Source organism: Epinephelus fuscoguttatus, linkage group LG5 (genome assembly GCF_011397635.1).
Source record: "Epinephelus fuscoguttatus linkage group LG5, E.fuscoguttatus.final_Chr_v1".
Classification (NCBI taxonomy): domain Eukaryota; kingdom Metazoa; phylum Chordata; class Actinopteri; order Perciformes; family Serranidae; genus Epinephelus; species Epinephelus fuscoguttatus.
The window spans coordinates 25,807,621-25,828,297 of NC_064756.1; the positions used below are offsets into that span (position 1 = coordinate 25,807,621).

Consider the following 20,677-nt stretch of genomic DNA (forward strand, 5'->3'; position numbering starts at 1 on the left):
TCTATGAATGTGAGTTTTTAAACCACTATAAAGGCCAAAGGCAAAGCGTGGCCTAGAACAGTCTATGTTAGGCTTGTTGTTTTAAGGCAAGTTTAAGTTTTTCAGAACATTTGCAACACCTACCAGCTGCTGAAGAGGAGTGAGGAGTCAGCAGTCAGTGATGGTTTAAAGGAGTCAGTGAAACAGTTTTTTAAACAACTGTCAATCATCACACAGTATTTGAGATCAGCTGCCGACAAAAAGATCCATACACTCACACACACACACACACACACACACACACACACACACACACACGCATATCGACAACTTCACACATGATCCACTCCAGACTTGTGCCTGGCAAAGATAACAAAAAACATCAGTTAATGTAATGTTAACAATACTGTACAGTCGTGGGGCATTTCAATTTGTCTAATGACATTTATTTTCTGGATATTACATCACCTACATCCTGCATTTCTTTCTTTCCATTTTTAAAATCACAATTATGAATTCAAGTATAAATTGCACCTCCATACTGTTAAAAAGAAATATTATTATATATAAATAAATGAATTCAGAAAAGGCACGCATATTGTACAGCATAACTGAATATACAGTTAGATATACAGTTAGATATACAGTCATTCAGATTAGGCTTTGGACAAAAACTCCTCTCTGTTTGGGCACCTTCTTCTTCTTCTTGCCCCACCTTGTAGGTCCACAGAGAAAAAACATCACTACTCTTTTTTTTGTTCATTGTTTTTTTTTCATAAATACTGCTCCAAAATGTATAAGTACTGGTGCAAATGTCTTATTTATTTTAAGTTACATGTGATGCCACCCAGTGGTTTAACTCTCAATACAATAATACGATGTCCGTGCAGAGGTGGCATGGGAAGTGTTGGGCACTCTTGCAACTGTTGCTGGTGGCGTCTGTCACTCAGGCTGAGGAGCTGGTGTGCAGGCGGAGAGGGGATCCTGAGAACCCCCAGCTATCTAAGGATGGAGACATTATGTTGGGGGGAATGTTCCCTTTCCACAGCAGCTGGAAAACCAGACAGGACACCTACATGCACAAACCACTGCCACTGCAATGCACCAGGTAAATTATACTGTAGAAATCTATGCTGATTTTAAATACATATGTGGAAGTTGGTAAAGACATAAAACAGGTACATCCACTATTACTACTACTTATACCATTACTACTAATAATAATAATAGTAATAATAGTAATACTAATAATAATATAAAAGGTTATGAAATTGAGTATTAAAATTTAAAAAAGAATGCATTGTTTGCAATTCCAATATTTATAACAATCAACATATAGTTTGAATTTCAGAGGTTTCCAGTATGCCCAGGCTATGCTCTTTGCCATAGAGGAGATTAATAACAGAACAGACCTGTTGCCTGGCATCTCTCTGGGCTACAAGATATATGATGCCTGTCGCTCCATGGTCAGAGCTGTGAGGGTTACACTGGCTTTGACTAATGGTAATGAGGTGTTATCTGCACCCTCGAAAGCACCTTGTGCCAGACCAGCCCAAGTGCAGGCCATTATTGGAGACACCTCTTCCTCTCCTTCCATGGCTATAGCCACTGTTATCGGACCCTTTCATATGCCAATGGTGGGTAGGATTGGTCAAAATGGATTAATTATATAGTTGTCATTCTGATGTCAACAACAATGAATTGGTAATTGAATATTTTTTTTATTAAAAATGCTATTATTTATGTTAATTTGCCACATTAGAAAGATGTTATACACCATTTTTAGTATTTCATCAGCATTTAGATATTTAACATTTCAGAAGTTGTTTGAAAAAACATTATATTGATTGACCAGATATTTGTAAACTGTTTATACCCATCATTTGCATGTTTATTATACATTTGCAACTGATGATTATAATATTTTTTTAAAATGGTTTATGAATATTGTGTATAGTATCTACAAAAGGGACAATATCATACTGGACAACCATATAATGTTTATAGATGGTTAAAAAAAAACAATTATTAACCATGAACAAAATGTTAAGAATATCTGGTCTGGTGTTGTAGTTTCTTGAAGGTTTAAAAATAAGTTGATCATCCTTTTCAGATAGCCAAGAAAGTATAGAATATTAGAATGTGTCTGAAAAACGTGTTAAAATAATTTCTTATGGCATTGCTAATAGTAAGTCAGTATTATTGTTTAATGTTTAATTGTTTGTTAACAGTAAAATATCTATTAACCTGAGTTTATGAACAATTAATTTACCATTTATAAATGATGATTATGAGCATTACCACATTGTAGTGTGCTGTGTAAATGTTTTAAATTTATCTTGGGATATCACTTCTATTTTTTTTAGATCAGCCACTTTGCCACTTGTGCTTGTCTCAGTGATAAAACCAAGTACCCATCCTTCCTCAGGACAATACCCAGTGACGACTACCAGAGCAGAGCCCTGGCACAGTTGGTCAAGCACTTTGGTTGGACTTGGGTTGGAGCTGTGAGAACTAATGATGATTATGGGAACAATGGCATGGCCACATTTACAGAAACAGCCCAGCAGCTGGGCATCTGTCTGGAGTACTCTGTGTCTTTCTTTAGAACAGATCCACCAGACAAAATACAAAAGATAATCGACATTATCAAAGCTTCCACTTCCAAGGTGATTGTCGCTTTCCTCTCCCACATGGATATGGATGTGCTTATACATGAGTTGTCTCATCACAACTTGACTGGGTACCAGTGGGTTGGCAGTGAAAGCTGGATCTCTGATTCCCAAATTGCAGCCATGGATAAACATCACATTTTGGATGGTGCCATTGGCCTGTCCATCCCCAAAGCACATGTCAGTGGCATGACAGAGTTCATTTTGAACGTGAAGCCTCTCAATTCATCTAGTAATGAAATGTTTACAGAGTTTTGGGAGACATTATTCAGCTGTAAGTTCAAGCAGTCAAAATCATCGGCAGAGAATCAGAGAGAATGTACTGGACATGAGGATCTGACTGGAGTGCAGAACAGCTTCACTGACATGTCTCTCATGCCTATCTTTAACAATGTCTATAAAGGAGTGTATGCTGTGGCCCATGCACTGCATAGCATGTTTGACTGTAATAAAACATGTAACACAATGAAGCTAGATCCATATACGGTGAGTTGGGCACAGTAGACTTAAAATATAGTTTTCACATGAACAAGGAACATGTTTTAAATGTTGAAAAACAATTGTTGCAGTCTGTTTGTCATGGTGTTGAGCCAATAGGCCTAAAAGCTGTTTGTCAGATAATGATCTACATTGATTCATGTCTTCTTAGATTTTACAACACATAAAAATGATTCATTTCAAAACAAAGGAAGGAGAGGAGGTTTACTTTAATGAGAATGGAGACCCAGCAGCAAAGTATGAAATTATAAACTGGCAACCAACAGAAAATGGCATTGTGGACTTTGTCACAGTTGGTTTTTATGATGCATCTTTACCTGCAGACAAACAGCTGAATCTGCAAAATAAGTCTTTAATTTGGGCAAACAACTCACAACAGGTAAGCCACTGTAATGTTCATACAGTCCATTTTAATAGTTAAAATGTTCATTTAGTACTAGTTGTTGTATCATGATGTTTAAGATGCATACAAATGCACAACAGAACCTAAAAAAGACAACACCTTTCAAAGTGAATGTCTGTATATTATCTCATAGTCATTTTGTTTTTGCAGGTGCCTGTGTCAGTTTGCAGTGAGAATTGTCGTCCAGGAACTCGCAAGGTTCTCCAGAAAGGAAAGCCTGTCTGCTGCTATGACTGTTTAAGATGTGCAGAGGGAGAAATAAGCAACATGACAGGTGTTGTATTATTATTAAATAATAAAATGAGAATGAAAATGTCAAATTACAGGTTGTCTTGTATACATGGTAAAAATGAAACATAGACGCAAAAAAAATAAAGTCTAAGACCTGCTTTAAAATTATTTTCAGATTCTATCACCTGTGTGAGATGCCACCCCGAGTTCTGGTCAAATAAGAGAAGAGATGCCTGTGTAAAGAAGGAGGCAGAGTTTCTATCATATGAAGAGATAATGGGAGCACTGCTCACTGCAGCATCCTTGCTGGGAACATGCATCACTGCTGTTGTGGCATTCATTTTCTTCAGATACAGGAAAACTCCTATTGTTCGGGCCAACAACTCTGAGCTGAGCTTCCTGCTGCTCTTCTCCTTGACTCTGTGTTTCCTGTGTTCTCTGACCTTCATCGGCCGGCCCTCTGAGTGGTCCTGCATGCTGCGACACACAGCATTTGGCATCACCTTTGTCCTCTGTATCTCATGTGTTCTGGGGAAAACTATAGTGGTGTTAATGGCCTTCAGGGCAACACTTCCTGGTAGTAATGTGATGAAATGGTTTGGGCCTGCACAGCAGAGGCTCAGTGTTCTTGCTTTCACTCTTGTACAAGTAATCATATGTATCCTCTGGTTAACAATTTCACCTCCTTTTCCATTCAAGAATTTTAAGGAATTCAAGGACAGAATCATCTTAGAGTGCACTCTGGGTTCAGCTGTAGGCTTTTGGGCTGTTCTTGGGTACATCGGACTTCTGGCCATGTTATGTTTTATTCTTGCATTTCTGGCTCGGAAACTGCCTGATAATTTCAATGAAGCCAAATTTATCACTTTTAGCATGCTGATATTCTGTGCAGTATGGATCACCTTTATTCCAGCATATGTCAGCTCCCCTGGGAAGTTCAGTGTTGCTGTGGAGATATTTGCTATTCTGGCCTCCAGTTTTGGACTGCTCATTTGTATTTTTGCTCCAAAATGTTATGTTATCTTACTGAAACCAGAGAAGAATACAAAAAAGGATATGATGGGGAAGGGGGCACCAAAATCATTTTGAAAACTTGAAATATCAATTTTACAAAAACCCTTATAATTTTGACATTAGAATTGGAGATAACAGCTTTAAGTTGATAAATAATTACATTAACCGTCATGGTGTGAGATATACAGTCTATGTGTATGTGTGTGTGTGTGTGTATTTTGTACTGCATTTAGACTTTAATGGAGCTGTATGCAACATTCAGAGCATAATTGTAGCAGCAAACAACTATTTGCTTTATAAAGATATCCTACCGTAGAGTTAAATCGTCTTAAGCAGAGATTGAAGTTACGCTCCCTCTTTGTGTGCTGTGATCTAAGCTTCTTTGTCCATTGTTGTGGGAGCTGGTCTGGCTTCATGTGTATCTTCGTTCATGTCAGTCCCTATGTCTGTGTCCCACTGGCATTATTAGGGCCCAAGCACCATACAGTGAGAGGCCCTAATGAAATCCAAGGAATTTTTGTTCTTCCTCCCCTACATAAATCACATTTGGTGAAAAAAAAAAAAAAAAATCACATTTTAGGGGTGTCATGCTCAGCTTCCAAAAAATGGCTCAGGAGCACCCACTACAAAATTTCTACAAAGCAGCTCCTGAAGCTCATTTGACATGTGCAAAAAGTGGTAGGCACATTGAAGTCCCAAGACGTACATAAATGTCTCATGGAGCCATACCCTAGCCCAACAGGAAGCCAGCCATTTTGATTTTCATGTAGAATTTTTGAGCATTGTTTGCCATTTCCATTCTTGAAGGAGCTCCCCCTACAGATCTGATCCGGTTGACTTCAAATTTGGTGTTGACCATCTTAAGGCATTAGACCTCAAAAGTTGTTCAAAGGTTGAGTTTTTGTCAAACTGTGTAATGGTGGCGAGGTGTCAAACTTCCATGTTCTGCCACCAAACAGGACGTGGTTTGTAACTCCAGCATACATGGTCCAATCTAACTCATATTTCACAGGTTTGATGACAGTCCTCGTCTGAACATATCTACATGCCAATAATTAGTCGAAGTTATAGCACCCCGGCATCAGGAAATGGCGATTTATAGTTTAATTTTCATGTTCTTCAAAGTTGACCAGATCCACCTGAAATTTGGCCAAAACAGCCATAACACCTTGGTGATGCTTTATTGTGATAAATGTGAGTTTCTGTTGAAGGCCATTGCTGTGGCAGCGCAGCAAGTTTTGATGTTTCGACAAGACAACATAAGCTGTTGTAAGTTGACACTACATGATCAGATCTTGTCATAATTTGACACATATGATGACAGTCATGGCCTGAACACATCTACAGAGGAATTTTGAAACACACTCATAACACCACCTACTGGCAACAGAAAATTACAATTTTTATATTTTGACATCCTCCTTCTAGCAGGTTACAGTAAAACAATTATTTGCTTAAATCACTGAACTCTGGCTTATATTTGGTACAGGCATCTAAATGGGTCAGGCCTTTAATTCCTTTTACACAAACCTGTCGCTCAGCTAAGATGGGAAAATATGATCAAATAGTTTATTTAAACCAGTATAAATATTACATGTAAAAATGAGGCTGTGAATAACATTTCAGTTATGAATTATTCATCTCATCTAGCTCCCACAGACAGCGCATTAGAGAGAGAAAAAGAGAGAGCTTCATCACACATGGCACTTGAGGATTACGGGACATAACACCACTTTATCTTGTTAAAACAATATTCACTTAATATACACTTTCACCTCACTAGGTTTCATTTTTATGTAAAACCCTTTGATTATTTTGATTAAAGGACCCATATGGACTGAAGGAATATGAATAAAATGGGTAATCGAGCATATATGATTGCTTATATGATAGCCATATCAGTGTCAGGTTTGCCCCTGAGTGGTCCCAAAACTAAACAGAAAACACCAGTTAAACCATTGTTGACAAGACTTTACTGTTGTGGGGCATATCAGTATGCCTAGTAAGTGTCAATTTTTAAACCTTACATCACCTTCATACTGCATTATTTTCCAGAATGTAAATTACAAAATTACAATTATAAATTTAAAACTAAATGGTGCCAACATTATTATTTTAAAGTAGGAAACCTTTTTGTCTGGCACAACTTAATATTCTTATCTGATAATGATGTAATGTCTAATATGAATTTCAAGGTATTAAGCATGAATTGTCAGCTACGATTTGTAAACACTTTTGCCAGCAAAAGTAAAATTGAAATACCAACTAATTGCCTTGCTATATTTGCATTTTTTTTGGCGCTGTGCATTTTGCCCAGGAAAATATCCCAAACATAGCAAAATAAGAAGAAAATAAGAAAGTGCAGGTAGAGGGCATGGTCTTTGCCAATAAACACACTACCACCACCCATTTATCATTGGGTCATGAGTGATGATTGGGATAAAGAATTACTTTTGTATGTAGTTTTTCATATATGTATATATATATATATATATATATATATATATACAGTATATAGGAAAATCTTGTATAGTATACCTTAAAGAATAGGATAAGGCAAAAACCTCTTTTATTCAGACACTTTCCTGTTGCCTCACCTTGTAGGTCCACAGAGATAAAACATCACTGTTCTATTATATTTTTTTATGCTGCTCCAGAATATATAAATACCAGTGCAAGCCTCTAATTTGCATTTATGTGTGATCCTAACCCGGTGGTTAAGCTGTCAGAGACAGTATGATGTTAATGGAGAAGTGGCCAGAAAAGGGATGGGCATTCTTACAGCTGTTGCTGGTGGCATCTGTCTCTCAGGCTGAGGAGCTGTCATGCAGGCGAAGAGGGGATCATGAGAACCCCCAGCTATCTAAGGATGGAGACATTTTGCTGGGGGGAATCTTCCCTTTGCACAGAAGATGGAAAACCAGACAGGACAACTACATGCACAAGCCACTGCCACTGCAATGCACCAGGTAAATCAGACGGTCAACATCTATTTAGATTTGAACTATCTAAGTGAATGGTGAGTACAGATACATAACAGTCAGGTACAGCAAAGGACCTAAGTACTAAGTATTAGAATTAGAGATATTCTCTCTTACATGTCTTAATACCACCAAATGCTTTTTATTTCCTGTGCTATATTTTTATTGCAAGGACAAATTGTTTGCATTTCCAATATTTATATCTGTCAATATCTAGTTTGAATTTCAGAGGTTTCCAGTATGCCCAGGCTATGCTCTTTGCCATAGAGGAGATTAATAACAGAACAGACCTGCTGCCTGGAATCTCTCTGGGCTATAAGATCTATGATGTCTGTAGCTCCATTTCCAGAGGTGTGAGGGTTACACTGGCTTTGGCTAATGGTAATGAGGAGTTATCTGCATTCTCCCAGGAACCATGTGCCAGACCAGCCCAAGTGCAGGCCATTATGGGAGAGGCCTCTTCCTCTCCTTCCATGGCTATAGCCTCTGTAATCGGACCCTTTCATATCCCAGTGGTGGGTGAGATTGATCAAAATGAAAATGTACTTATTATCCTGTATTTCTTCTAGCTGATGAAAACAAAAGGGGTTTTAAAACAGTTGTAGGCAACACTTTCTAATTACCATTTAAAAAAAGGTATATTCATAATCAAACTTATAGTGACTTTAATGATAATCAATAAAGAAATTATAATTAAATGTTGTTAACTAATTATAAATAAATGAATTGATTTATGTTAATTTAACAGTTCGTTATTACACATATTGTAACATGTTATACACTGTATTAAGTATTTCTTCAGAATGACCAAATTATTGAATTGTATGTAAACTCTGAAGAAAGTGATTTAGATTGATTAACAAGATATATATCACAAATTGTTCATTCTAATTTAATTGTTTGTAAAATGTCTATACCCATCATTTAGACGTTTATTATAACGTTGCAAAGTATGATTATAATACTTTGTATTATATATTGTTTTTGTTTGTTTTTTCTTTAAGATCAGCCACTATGCCACTTGTGCTTGTCTCAGTGATAAAACCAAGTACCCATCCTTCCTCAGGACAATACCCAGTGATGACTACCAGAGCAGAGCCCTGGCACAGTTGGTCAAGCACTTTGGTTGGACTTGGGTTGGAGCTATTAGAACAAATGATGATTATGGGAACAATGGCATGACCACATTTACAGAAACAGCCCAGCAGCTGGGCATCTGTCTGGAGTACTCTGTGTCTTTCTTTAGAACAGATCCACCAGACAAAATACAAAAGATAATTGACATTATCAAAGCTTCCACTTCCAAGGTGATTGTAACTTTTCTGTCCCCCACTGATATGAAGACACTTATAGAAAAGATGTCTCACCACAACTTGACTGGGTACCAGTGGGTCGGTAGTGAAAGCTGGATCTTTGATCCTGAAACTGCAGCCATGGATAAGCATCACATTCTGGATGGTGCCATAGGCCTGTCCATCCCCAAAGCACATGTCAGTGGCATGAGAGAGTTCATATTGGATGTGAAGCCTCTCAATTCATCTGGTAATGAAATGTTTACAGAGTTTTGGGAGACGTTATTCAGCTGTAAGTTCAAGCAGTCAAAGTTGTCCACAGAGAATCAGAGAGAATGTACTGGACATGAGGATCTGACTGGAGTGCAGAACAGCTTCACTGATATGTCGCTCATGCCTATCTTTAACAATGTCTATAAAGGAGTGTATGCTGTGGCCCATGCACTTCATAGTATTCTTAGTTGTAACAAAACATGTAACATGAAGGTGCAGCTAGATCCATATACGGTGAGCCATAAATTAATTATCAGTCTATCATGGTGTATCGCTACCAGGCCTACAAAACTGTGTCAGATAATGATCTACGTTGATGGATATTCTTTTAGATTTTACAACATATAAAAATGATTCATTTCAAAACAAAGGAAGGAGAGGAGGTTTACTTTAATGAGAATGGAGACCCAGCAGCAAAGTATGAAATTATAAACTGGCAGCCAACAGAAAATAGTATTGCAGACTTTGTCACAGTTGGTTTCTATGATGCATCTTTACCTGCAGACAAACAGCTGAATCTGCAAAATAAGTCTCTAATTTGGGCAAACAACTCACAACAGGTAAGCCACTGTAATGTTCATACAGTCCATTTTAATAGTTAAAATGTTCATTTAGTACTAGTTGTTGTATCATGATGTTTAAGATGCATACAAATGCACAACAGAACCTAAAAAAGACAACACCTTTTCAAAGTGAATGTCTGTATATTACAGACAACTCACAACAGGTAAGCCACTGTAATGTTCATATAGTCCATTTTAATAGTTCATGAAAAAAATTCATATGCCACCAGCTGTTGCATCATGATGTTTGTGAATGATGTATCAAAATGCTTAACAGAACCTTACAAGAACAACCTTTTCAAAGTGAATGCCCGTATATTTTCTCAAAGTCATTTTGTTTTTGCAGGTGCCTGTGTCAGTTTGCAGTGAGAACTGTCATCCAGGAACTCGCAAGGTTCTCCAGAAAGGAAAGCCTGTCTGCTGCTATGACTGCTTAACATGTGCAGAGGGAGAGATAAGCAACATTACAGGTGTAGTATTTGGTCAATAGAAAAAATATATTTTCAAAAAAAGCTCATTAAAGGGTCAGCTCGTTTAAATTACCAAAAGGCCTTTAGTTTGTTTCACACCTTGTCATTGTGGTATCTGAGCAGGCAAATTTGGTCTCATTTGCTGAGGTTTTGACATCTCTCTTTCTGAAACTGTAGTTATTGGTATTGAGAGTGAATGAAATTGTCTGTGCAGTTGGACTGAAAATTGACATTTTATTAAGAAACAAACATTTGTACAATAAAAACAAATAAAACCTGTATTTAGGAATTTAACCTTTTTTCACTGTTTATTGTACTTTCAAAACCAAATCATTCATAATAGTACCATGAAACTGTCATATGACTATCCATTTGTTATTCGGTAATTATGTGCTGTATGTCTTGTATGCATGGAAAATAAGCAATATAGTGACAAAAACATCAAATGTACTGAGCAAGTCTGACACCTGCTTTAAAATCATTTTCAGATTCTATCACCTGTGTGCAATGCCACCCTGAGTTCTGGTCAAATGAAAGAGGAGATGCCTGTGTAAAGAAGGAGGTAGAGTTTCTATCATATGAAGAGATAATGGGAGCACTGCTCACTGCAGCGTCCTTGCTGGGAACATGCATCACTGCTGTTGTGGCATTCATTTTCTTCAGATACAGGAAAACTCCTATTGTTCGGGCCAACAACTCTGAGCTGAGCTTCCTGCTGCTCTTCTCCTTGACTCTGTGTTTCCTGTGTTCTCTGACCTTCATCGGCCGGCCCTCTGAGTGGTCCTGCATGCTGCGACACACAGCATTTGGCATCACCTTTGTCCTCTGTATCTCATGTGTTCTGGGGAAAACTATAGTGGTGTTAATGGCCTTCAGGGCAACACTTCCTGGTAGTAATGTGATGAAATGGTTTGGGCCTGCACAGCAGAGGCTCAGTGTTCTGGCTTTCACTCTTGTACAAGTTATCATATGTATCCTCTGGTTAACAATTTCACCTCCTTTTCCATTTAAGAACTTTAAACAATTTAAGGATAGAATTATTTTAGAGTGTGCTCTGGGTTCAGCTGTAGGCTTTTGGGCTGTTCTTGGGTATATCGGACTTCTGGCCATGTTATGTTTTATTCTTGCTTTTCTTGCCCGAAAACTCCCTGATAATTTCAATGAAGCCAAATATATCACTTTTAGCATGCTGATATTCTGTGCAGTATGGATCACCTTTATTCCAGCATATGTCAGCTCCCCTGGGAAGTTCAGTGTTGCTGTGGAGATATTTGCTATTCTGGCCTCCAGTTTTGGACTGCTCATTTGTATTTTTTTCCCAAAATGTTATATTGTCTTACTGAAACCCGAGAAGAATACAAAAAAGGATATAATGGGGAAGGGGGCACCAAAATCATTTTGAAAACTTAAAGTGGACCTATTATGCTCATTTCCAGGGCCATATTGATTTAAATATGTAATATTGGGGTCTAGTGTAATAGATTTATGTGCTTTACTTTTCAAAACACACATTATTTGTCTTGTACTGCTCAGTGCTGCAGCCTCTCTGTCTGAAACACTATGTTTGGGCTTATGTCCTGCCTCCCCAGCAGCCCAGTCTGCTCTGATTGGTCAGCTCACTCAGTCTGTTGTGATTGGTGCAACGCTTAGAGCGTGAATCTGAAACAACACGCCCCTTACCTTATCTGACTTCACCTCCAGAGGCTGGCGTAAACAACACCGCTGATGCTAAAGCTAAAGCTAACAACGGCAGCTGTCCACCATTATCGATTTGAGTGAAGAAACACAAGCCGACAGACTTCGAAGCTGCTTCGAAACAAACACTGGAGCTGGACATTTTTCCTCAATGGTAAGTTTTTATTTTGTAGCCGTCTACATGATAATTGCAACTTATCAGACGTTTCGGGAACAACTGTACGTCTGTCCTCTGACTGAATGAAGTTAAAAATGTCGGTACAAAAGGTTTCTAACAATATCGTCAGTTACATAATGTGGAAACACAAACAGCAGCACTCAGCTGTTATATGATGTGGTGTAAAGAATAACTCCTTTTTAATCTAAGCAGCTTTATCTATGATCAGACTAATGTAGTTCGTGTTGGGTAATAATACCAAAGTTAATATAAATTCTGCTTCTAACACAATCTCTGTTAAATCACAAAAGTTTTAACCTGTGATTTCATCAATTTTACCACAGCAGATTAAGATGACAGTTTTTTGTATTATACAAAAACAAATGAATAGAAATAACTGGTACATTCAGATGTCTTAGCTGTCATGTTTACTGAAACCACTCTACTAAAATGTAACTGCATTTTATAATCATCTTCACCTTGTTTGTAATCTATAATATGTATAATGTACCAATGTATCACAGTTTCTCCACAGCATTTATATGAAATCAAAGTTTCATAGTAAAACACATGTTGTTTCCTGGATCTGTATTTGTTCTATGCAGTAATATTGTCTCCTGAGTAGGCTTGTCATGATACCAGAATTTCAGTAGTCGATACCAGTACCAGTGAATTTCCACTATTCTCGATACTCATTCGATACCACGATAAAAATCAAAAAACAGAACTCATGTATTTCTAAACTGTGTGAATGCTCTAGCCTGTTAGCATGCTCGCCGAAATGAAAACGTGAGTAAACAGTGACCGTTCGCGAGCGCTATGTGAATGAATCACTTGCGGTGTAAATGAGGCCTAACCATCTCCACAAATGACTCCTACTACCTGACTTTTTGACAAGCCGAGGTGTTGTGGCTCCAGCAGCACTTGTAAAAGCCATTGTTGCTAGCAAAGACGATGAAGAACAGGTGTTCTTCTTCAGTGCTCATCCTCGGCACCGACTGACGCGTTGCGGCAGGAATCGGCACAGCCCACTGAGGGCAAAGTTGTATCCGGTACTTATGGTACCGAATAAAACAGGTACCGACATATTTTTTGCGTGTTGGCATCGATTTGGTACCAAAGTATCGGTTCTCATGACAACCCTATTCCTGAGTCTTTATTTGCAATTTATAACATTTTTATAAATATTTATAAAACAGTATGACTTGTGTCTTTTTTACCCATTATGTTTTGGGGTAATGAACCAGGTTCCAGTTCATCCTACATATATGATACACCAATCAGGCCTGGAGTCTGACTGTTTGAATCCGTACATCCCACAGAACATCTAACATTTACAGGTATGACTATGGACCCTTATGGCACAGAACTGAAGAAAAGTGTGTTATTATGACATGTAATGTGTAAACTCAATTCTGAACACTAAGAATTCACTATATCAAAAAACCCACTCATAAAGAAATGATAAGTAAGTCTTTTGTCAAAAGAACTTTATTTTTAGCACATGTAAAAAAGAAAAACTACAAAAAACTAACTAAAAAATATACAATAGATAGATGTATAAATATAAACACAGCAGTGTTTTAACTCCAACACTAATAGTGTCCAATTCTGTACATTCAGGCGTCCATCCCATCCTGTGTTGGATACGGCAGGAGTTTCCTGATCCGGCTGGTCACTGCTTTGGTCTCCAGCTGCCCCTTGGCTGAAGTGAGAGTCGTGTAAGGCAACCACTCCCTCCTTTGAGGGTCTCTGATACTGGGACGCCAGGTCCTTTGGGATGGGGATTATGGGGGAAGAGTCATCTGCAGTATCCTTACAGTAGTAAGTAAGTAGTATCCTTGTGTTTTTAAATTAAGTGCTTCCCTGAATCCACCTTTCTTGTTTATATTTCAAATGTTGCCAGAACTATTTCATATTTATAGTTATAGTTATTATGTTGGTAATAAAAATAAAATTATTTACAAAATGACTGCATATAGGGTCTGTATATAGAGGTCTCGTACTTGGTTTGAAACCTATGCCCTTTAAAAGTTGTTGATGACAGCCAAAAATCCAAATGAAAGAATATATTTTCCCCTGCTCTAACATCATAACAAAGTCAGAGGGTTGTGATAATTTGATGCAGAAATATATACTTATCTGCGATTACAGATAAGTTAATGAAGCTAAGCAAACAAGGTGATATGATGAACAACACAGCTAGGAGCTAACTTGAGGCTAACTTTAGCTAACGTTAGCTAGAGATGTTAAAGATAACTTTATATTTCTTTCCAGCAAGGTGACAATATGTTGCCTCAAACACAATGTTGTCTTACCTTAAAACAGATGTAGACATCATTGTTAATCTTATTCACGTTGAGTTGATGTTGTGGTCTAACATTACCACACAACTTTATCCAAAGGAGACACTTTTCTCGGTTGAGATATGGTTTAAGTGTAAAAAATGCACTTCGTCAAAATTATGAGATACTAAGTCAAAATAATGAGATACTAAGTCAAAATAATGACTTGCTAAGTCAAAATAATGAGATACCAAGTCAAAATAATGACTTACTAAGTCAAAATAATGAGATACTAAGTCAAAATAATGAGATACCAAGTTCAATAATGAAGTGAATGAGTACAGTTACAGCCTTCGACAATCCATACTCTTCATCTCTCAGTCACAATGGATAACATCATTGAGGGATACTAACTCAAAACAATGAGGTCATAACTCATGTACATCAGATATGCCACACACTACACTTGGATGTGACGTATGATGTATGTTTGGCTACTTAAGTAGTCTACAAATTACAAAATGTAGTAAAATAGTGTTGATTTTAAGTGTTCTGTTTGGCTAAGATATAAAGTTAATTATACAACAGTTACTTGAAGTTGCACTTAAATAGGTCAATAATATGCTCATCAGTGAATACGAGTGTTAGTGAATACGAGTGTTAGTGAATACGAGTGTTATTGAATCAAATTGTTCACCACTCCTCCGCGAGTTATGAGTTATGTGAGTTACCATATATTTCCAAATGGTTGCCCGGTGACAAATAGCCGCCGTGCACCTAATGGCTGCCGGGGGTTTGACCTCATTTTGCGTATTAAACGCCGGTCCGATTAAACGCCCGGGCGATTATTTCCTCATTCATTGCCTCATGGCTGTCCCTCCTTGAGGGACTGTTTGCGCTTTTATGCACCGGTCGGTAGTGAAGTGGTGCACATGACTCGTGCTACAGACGGACGGACGGACAGACAGCCACGTATCTAAAACAGGTAATACATCTGGCTACATCTTTCCCACATCAAAAATCCATGATCGCCTTGACCCGTGTGCGTAAAAGCGCACACAATTCCGTGTCCTCTCGCCGCGGATGCTGTGATTTGATGGCCGGTACTCATTGTAGCTCACTCTTATAAGACCCAATAATAATAATAATAATAATAATAATGATAATAAGCTACTGTGGGCCATGCCTTTTAACAAAATTACCAGAAGAGTTTGCTGAAAAACAGGCAATGTCAGCCTGAATTACTCGCTTGCATCCCCGGTGAAAATCGCTGACATGCATGGGGGAATACAGCTTCTACAGGCTCGCCATAGCTTACTGTCAGGACTCAGGGACTAGAATTCGGGATGGCGGACTGTCGGGATGGCGATATTTCACTGTGGCGGCCTGTAACTGTTGGTTAAATGGCCCGTTTGGTTGGTATTCGGATAACTGGGGCTTTACTGGTATAATGCAATAGCACCACCCAGCAGTGAAACCCGTGTACACGAAAAAAATGACCCACTCTAAATGTTTAGAGATTTTTGTACATGAACTCACCCCTACATTATACAGTCTTTTTGCACTAAAAACATACTGGACAGGAACTGTAACCAAATAACGGCCTGGTGCAGGTTGGTGCTAAAACAAAAACAAAAAAAAAAAAAACCTTGAGCAAATCGATTTTGTGAAATAAACGCCCGGGCTACTATTTCAAAAAATACGGTATCTATCTGTTGTAAAAGCATTTTGCTCTGCTGCTGTAGACAGCCTGTCTAAATGATGGATGTCTTGAAGCCTGTCTGATTGTATGTGGGGTTTTTTTCTTCATGTCGGCATGTTAAGCTTGTATTTTCGGTCTCTGGAGACACTCCAATAAATTTGCCTATACAGTATTGTACCAAATTGGCCTTTGTTTTACTGTGTTTCATACACCGGACCCCTTGGTTATCTTCTAGAAATGAGCTTGTAATTAATTTATTTTCTTTATTTTCTGTGAAGTTAAATAATGATAATTAAACATCCACTGGCTGTCCGTGGTGCTGAAATATGCACCGAAATAGGTCCGATATTTTCACTGCTCTCACCAAGTCATGCATTACATGCAGACATGAGATATTATGAATGTGAGAAACAGCTTCATGTCCTTTGAAACAGTTTTCAATAGCATAGTATGGACTTCTGACAGGTCAAAGACCAAAGTGAAGTTTTATATAAGTTCATATTTTTGAAACTCCATCATCAGTAGCTCTGTGACGTCATGTCATATTGCCATACCTTAGCTTTTGCTGAAACGACACCCCTGCCTGGAGGTCTGCACAGAAGGCAAGGCAAGGCAAGGCAAGTTTATTTGTAGAGCACAATTTGTACACAAAGTGCTTTACAGAACAAGAAAATACATTAAAATCACAATACAAAATAAAAACATAAATAATCATTATAAAATGAACTTTAAAAGAGAAGAGTGCAGATAAGATCCTTTCAGTCATATGCACAGTGAAATAGAGCTGTTTTGAGCCTAGATTTGAACATTGTCAGAGTAGAGGCCTGTCTCTCATCTTCAGAAAGACTGTTCCAGATTTTAGCTGCATAAAACTGGAATCCTGATTCCCCATGTTTAGTCCTGACTCTGGGCACCAGCAGGAGGCCGGTCCCTGAGGTCCTAAGAGTCCGAGATGGTTCATATGGCACTAACATGTCAGAGATGTACTTTGGTGCTAGGCCGTGGAGAAACTTGTACACAAGCAGAGCTGCTTTAAAGTCTATTCTCTGAGCCACAGGAAGCCAGTGTAGAGACCTGAGCACAGGACTAATGTGCTCGTACTTCCTGGTTCTGGTCAGGACCCGAGCAGCAGTATTCTGGATGTACTGCAGCTGTCTTACAGCCCGTTTGGAGAGGCCAGTGAGCAGGCCGTTACAGTAGTCTAACCTACTAGAGACAAATGCATGGATAAGTCTCTCCAAGTCAGGTTTAGACACTATACCTTTGATTTTGGCAATGTTTTTTAGATGGTAAAAAGCTGCTGATGTTATTGATTTGATGTGGCTGTTAAAGTTCAAGTCTGAGTCCATTATTACCCCGAGATTTCTAACCTGATTTGTAGGTTTTAGAGAGAGAGACTGGAGGTGACTGCTGACACTTTCTCTTTGTTTCTGTGGACCAAATACGATGACTTCAGTCTTGTCTGAATTTAGCTGGAGAAAGTTGTTTTGCATCCACACACTGACCTGTTGGATGCAGTGACAGAGTGAATCCACTGTTTGTGGTAGGACACATTATTACTTTGTATTAACTGGCCTAAAGGCAGCATGTAGAGATTGAACAGAAGGGGTCCCACGATTGACCCTTGGGGCACCCCACAGGTCAAGGCCATGTGGTCTGAGACACAGTTACCAATTTCAACAAAGTACTTCCTGTCTTCTAGATAGGACTTCAACCAATTTAGGGCAGTGCCAGAGATGCCCACCCAGTCCTCTAGTCTCTGTGAAAGGATCTCATGATCGACAGTGTCAAAAACAGCACTCAGATCTAGCAGGACTAAAACTGAGACTTTGCCTGCGTCAGTATTCAGGCGGATGTCATTTGTCACCTTAATAAGAGTGGTCTCAGTGCTGTGATGGGGTCTAAAACCTGACTGGAAAACATCAAAGGAGTTGTTCTTTAGGAGAAAGTCAGTAAGCTGTTGGTAAACAACTTTCTCAAGGACTTTGCCTAAAAACGGCAGATTTGAAATGGGCCGGTAGTTGTTCAGTACTGTGGCATCAAGACTGCTCTTCTTCAGGAGAGGCTTTATGACCGCAGTTTTCAAGGCCTTTGGGAATGTTCCAGATTGTAGTGACATGTTAACTATGTGAGCGAGTGGTGGTAACAAACTGCTCAGCACAGACTTTAGAAATCTAGTGGGTAACATATCGAGGCAGCATGTAGACGAACTCAGACTGGTGATGATCTCTTGGACAGTTTTGTCAGTTACAGGTGCAAAATGAGTCAGCTCTAAGTGTCTAGGTGGCTGCAGGGTTGTTATTGGTGTTGTGGAATTGATGGCATTTTTAATGGTCTGAACCTTGTTGCAAAAGAATACTGCAAACTCATTACACTTAGATGTGGAGATCAGTTCCAACGGCAGTTGAGCTGGAGGGTTTGTTAATCTGTTCACTGTTGCAAATAAGACACGTGAGTTGTTACTGCAGTTTCCAATAATTTCAGAAAAGTACCTCTCCCTTGTTCTACGTAAGATCCGGTTGAACACGTACAACTTTTCTTTATAAATTTCATAATGAACATGAAGCTTCGACTTGCGCCATTTCCGTTCAGCCCTCCAGCACTCCCTTTTCTGTGCCCTGACCGAGTCGTCATTCCTCCATGGCGCCTTCTGCTTATTTTTAACCATTTTAACCTTCACAGGGGCAATGGTGTCCAGAACATTCAAAACACTCAAAGTAACAGAGTTCAACAAATCATCAACATTAGAACATGAGGCATTTTCAAAGTTTATCATTTCCATGAACAGTGCACCTGTGCTGTTATTTATGTGTCTCCTCCGAACAACTGCAGGACCAGCCGGTGGTTTGGGAGAAACAGACAGGTCAAAGAAGACACAGAAATGATCAGACAGAGCAACATCAACCACATTGACGTTTGAAATATTAACCCCCTTTGTAATGAGCAGGTCCAGAGTGTGCTACGCTCTGCTGTGGGTGGGCTCACACACATGCTGAGTCAGGCCAAAGGTTTCAAGGACAGCACTGAGCTCTTTAGCATTTCTGTCACAGACATTATCCACATGTATATTAAAATCACCTGTAATGACCAAACCATCAAAGTCTGTGCATACAATTGAAAGCATCCTGGTAAAATCATCAATAAAACTTTGACGGTGCTGGGGTGGCTTGTATATAGCTACATAGAGTATGGACGGAGATTGTTTTAGCTCCATTTTAAAGGATACATACTCAAATGATGAAAACACCCCAAATGGCAACCTGTGCATAACCATATGATCTCTAAATATTGCGCAGACACCTCCACCCTTTTTGTTTTCTCGTGTTTCAGATTCAAATTTGTAGTTGGGTGGAGCTGATTCCGTTAGAACAGCATTACCTGTGTTTTTGTCAAGCCATGTTTCAGTTAAAAACATAAAATCAAGATTATACGAAGAGATCAAATTATTAATTAAAAATGATTTGTTAGACAAGGATCTGACATTAAGCACAGCAAGTTGCCTTGACCTCCACTTTATCAAGCTCCTTGAAGAACTTAGTGAAATCCCTTTTCAAGACTTCAGTCTATTCCTTTTTGATGTCCACTGCACCCACGTGCACGATCAGCTGTTTGACTCCTCGGTGTGTAGACAAAACTTTTTGGAGGAGTGTTGTTATCTCAGAGACAGTGGCACAGGGACAGCAGCATGTTTGAATTCTTCCGTGGTTTATGCCACTGATAGCACCGTCTCCTATCAGCAGCGTATCTCTGACCTTGACGTTTGGTCCAGATTGTCTGTCTGCCTGCTGTCTTTTGCCGACTTTATGGCTCCAGTTTTGTGAAGATAATCCATTTTCTCTTTGTTCATTAGAAACATTAAATTCAATCTCTGACAGTGGCAAAAATCTGTTTGTAAGCTGTATTTTGGGTGATGTTACGTAGGTATTAACATTGTCTCTCATCACTTTGTGCTGCTTTGGCTTAGCACCAAGTTCTCCAGGATGAGGCATTTTGGTCTTTACAGAGTTTTGGAAAAGACACAGTATCACTCAGGTTTAAGATGAAAGTAGCAGGTTTTTCGCCCTTTTTACTGAAAGTAACTGTGGGCTTCTTACCACCGGATGTCACTGGGAGCGTCTTGTGAAGTCCTTTTTCAGATTCTAAAGCAAAAATCCGTGCTTGTAGCTCATTAATTTCTTGTTCCGACAGCGTTCACAGAAGGAATTTGTTTGGTTTCTTCCCCCGGACATACTGCTGATCGGTTAAAAATATAAAAATGTTCTTCAAAGTCTTGGTTTACTTAAAATAATTCATGAAATGATGGATATAGAGATTCTCCAGGATTTGTAGAAGGAGTAAAACGATTAAAAAGCAGAGTAAAGAAGGAAGCAGGCTGGAGCAAGCAGGAAAGCGTCTGCACTCTTCAGAAGCAGGAAGCAAAGCCTCCTGGCTCCTGGAAGACTCCTGGCTCTCCTGACGACCA

The 20,677-nt window shown here is 38.8% G+C and overlaps 2 protein-coding genes across 2 annotated transcripts; both read left to right on the forward strand.

Moving 5' to 3' along the window:
• The first annotated feature begins 893 nt into the window (after positions 1–893).
• LOC125888817 (extracellular calcium-sensing receptor-like) lies at positions 894–4,872 on the forward strand. The gene is made up of 6 exons (XM_049576434.1): positions 894–1,087; positions 1,319–1,616; positions 2,346–3,137; positions 3,301–3,528; positions 3,703–3,826; positions 3,959–4,872. Exons 1-6 carry the CDS (start codon positions 999–1,001, stop codon positions 4,870–4,872), a joined length of 2,445 nt encoding a protein of 814 aa, XP_049432391.1. The 5' UTR covers positions 894–998.
• A 2,700-nt stretch (positions 4,873–7,572) lies between these two features.
• LOC125888793 (extracellular calcium-sensing receptor-like) lies at positions 7,573–11,778 on the forward strand. Its single transcript, XM_049576395.1, has 6 exons — positions 7,573–7,766; positions 7,996–8,293; positions 8,783–9,577; positions 9,676–9,903; positions 10,253–10,376; positions 10,865–11,778. Exons 1-6 carry the CDS (start codon positions 7,735–7,737, stop codon positions 11,776–11,778), a joined length of 2,391 nt encoding a protein of 796 aa, XP_049432352.1. The 5' UTR covers positions 7,573–7,734.
• Positions 11,779–20,677: the final 8,899 nt, after the last annotated feature.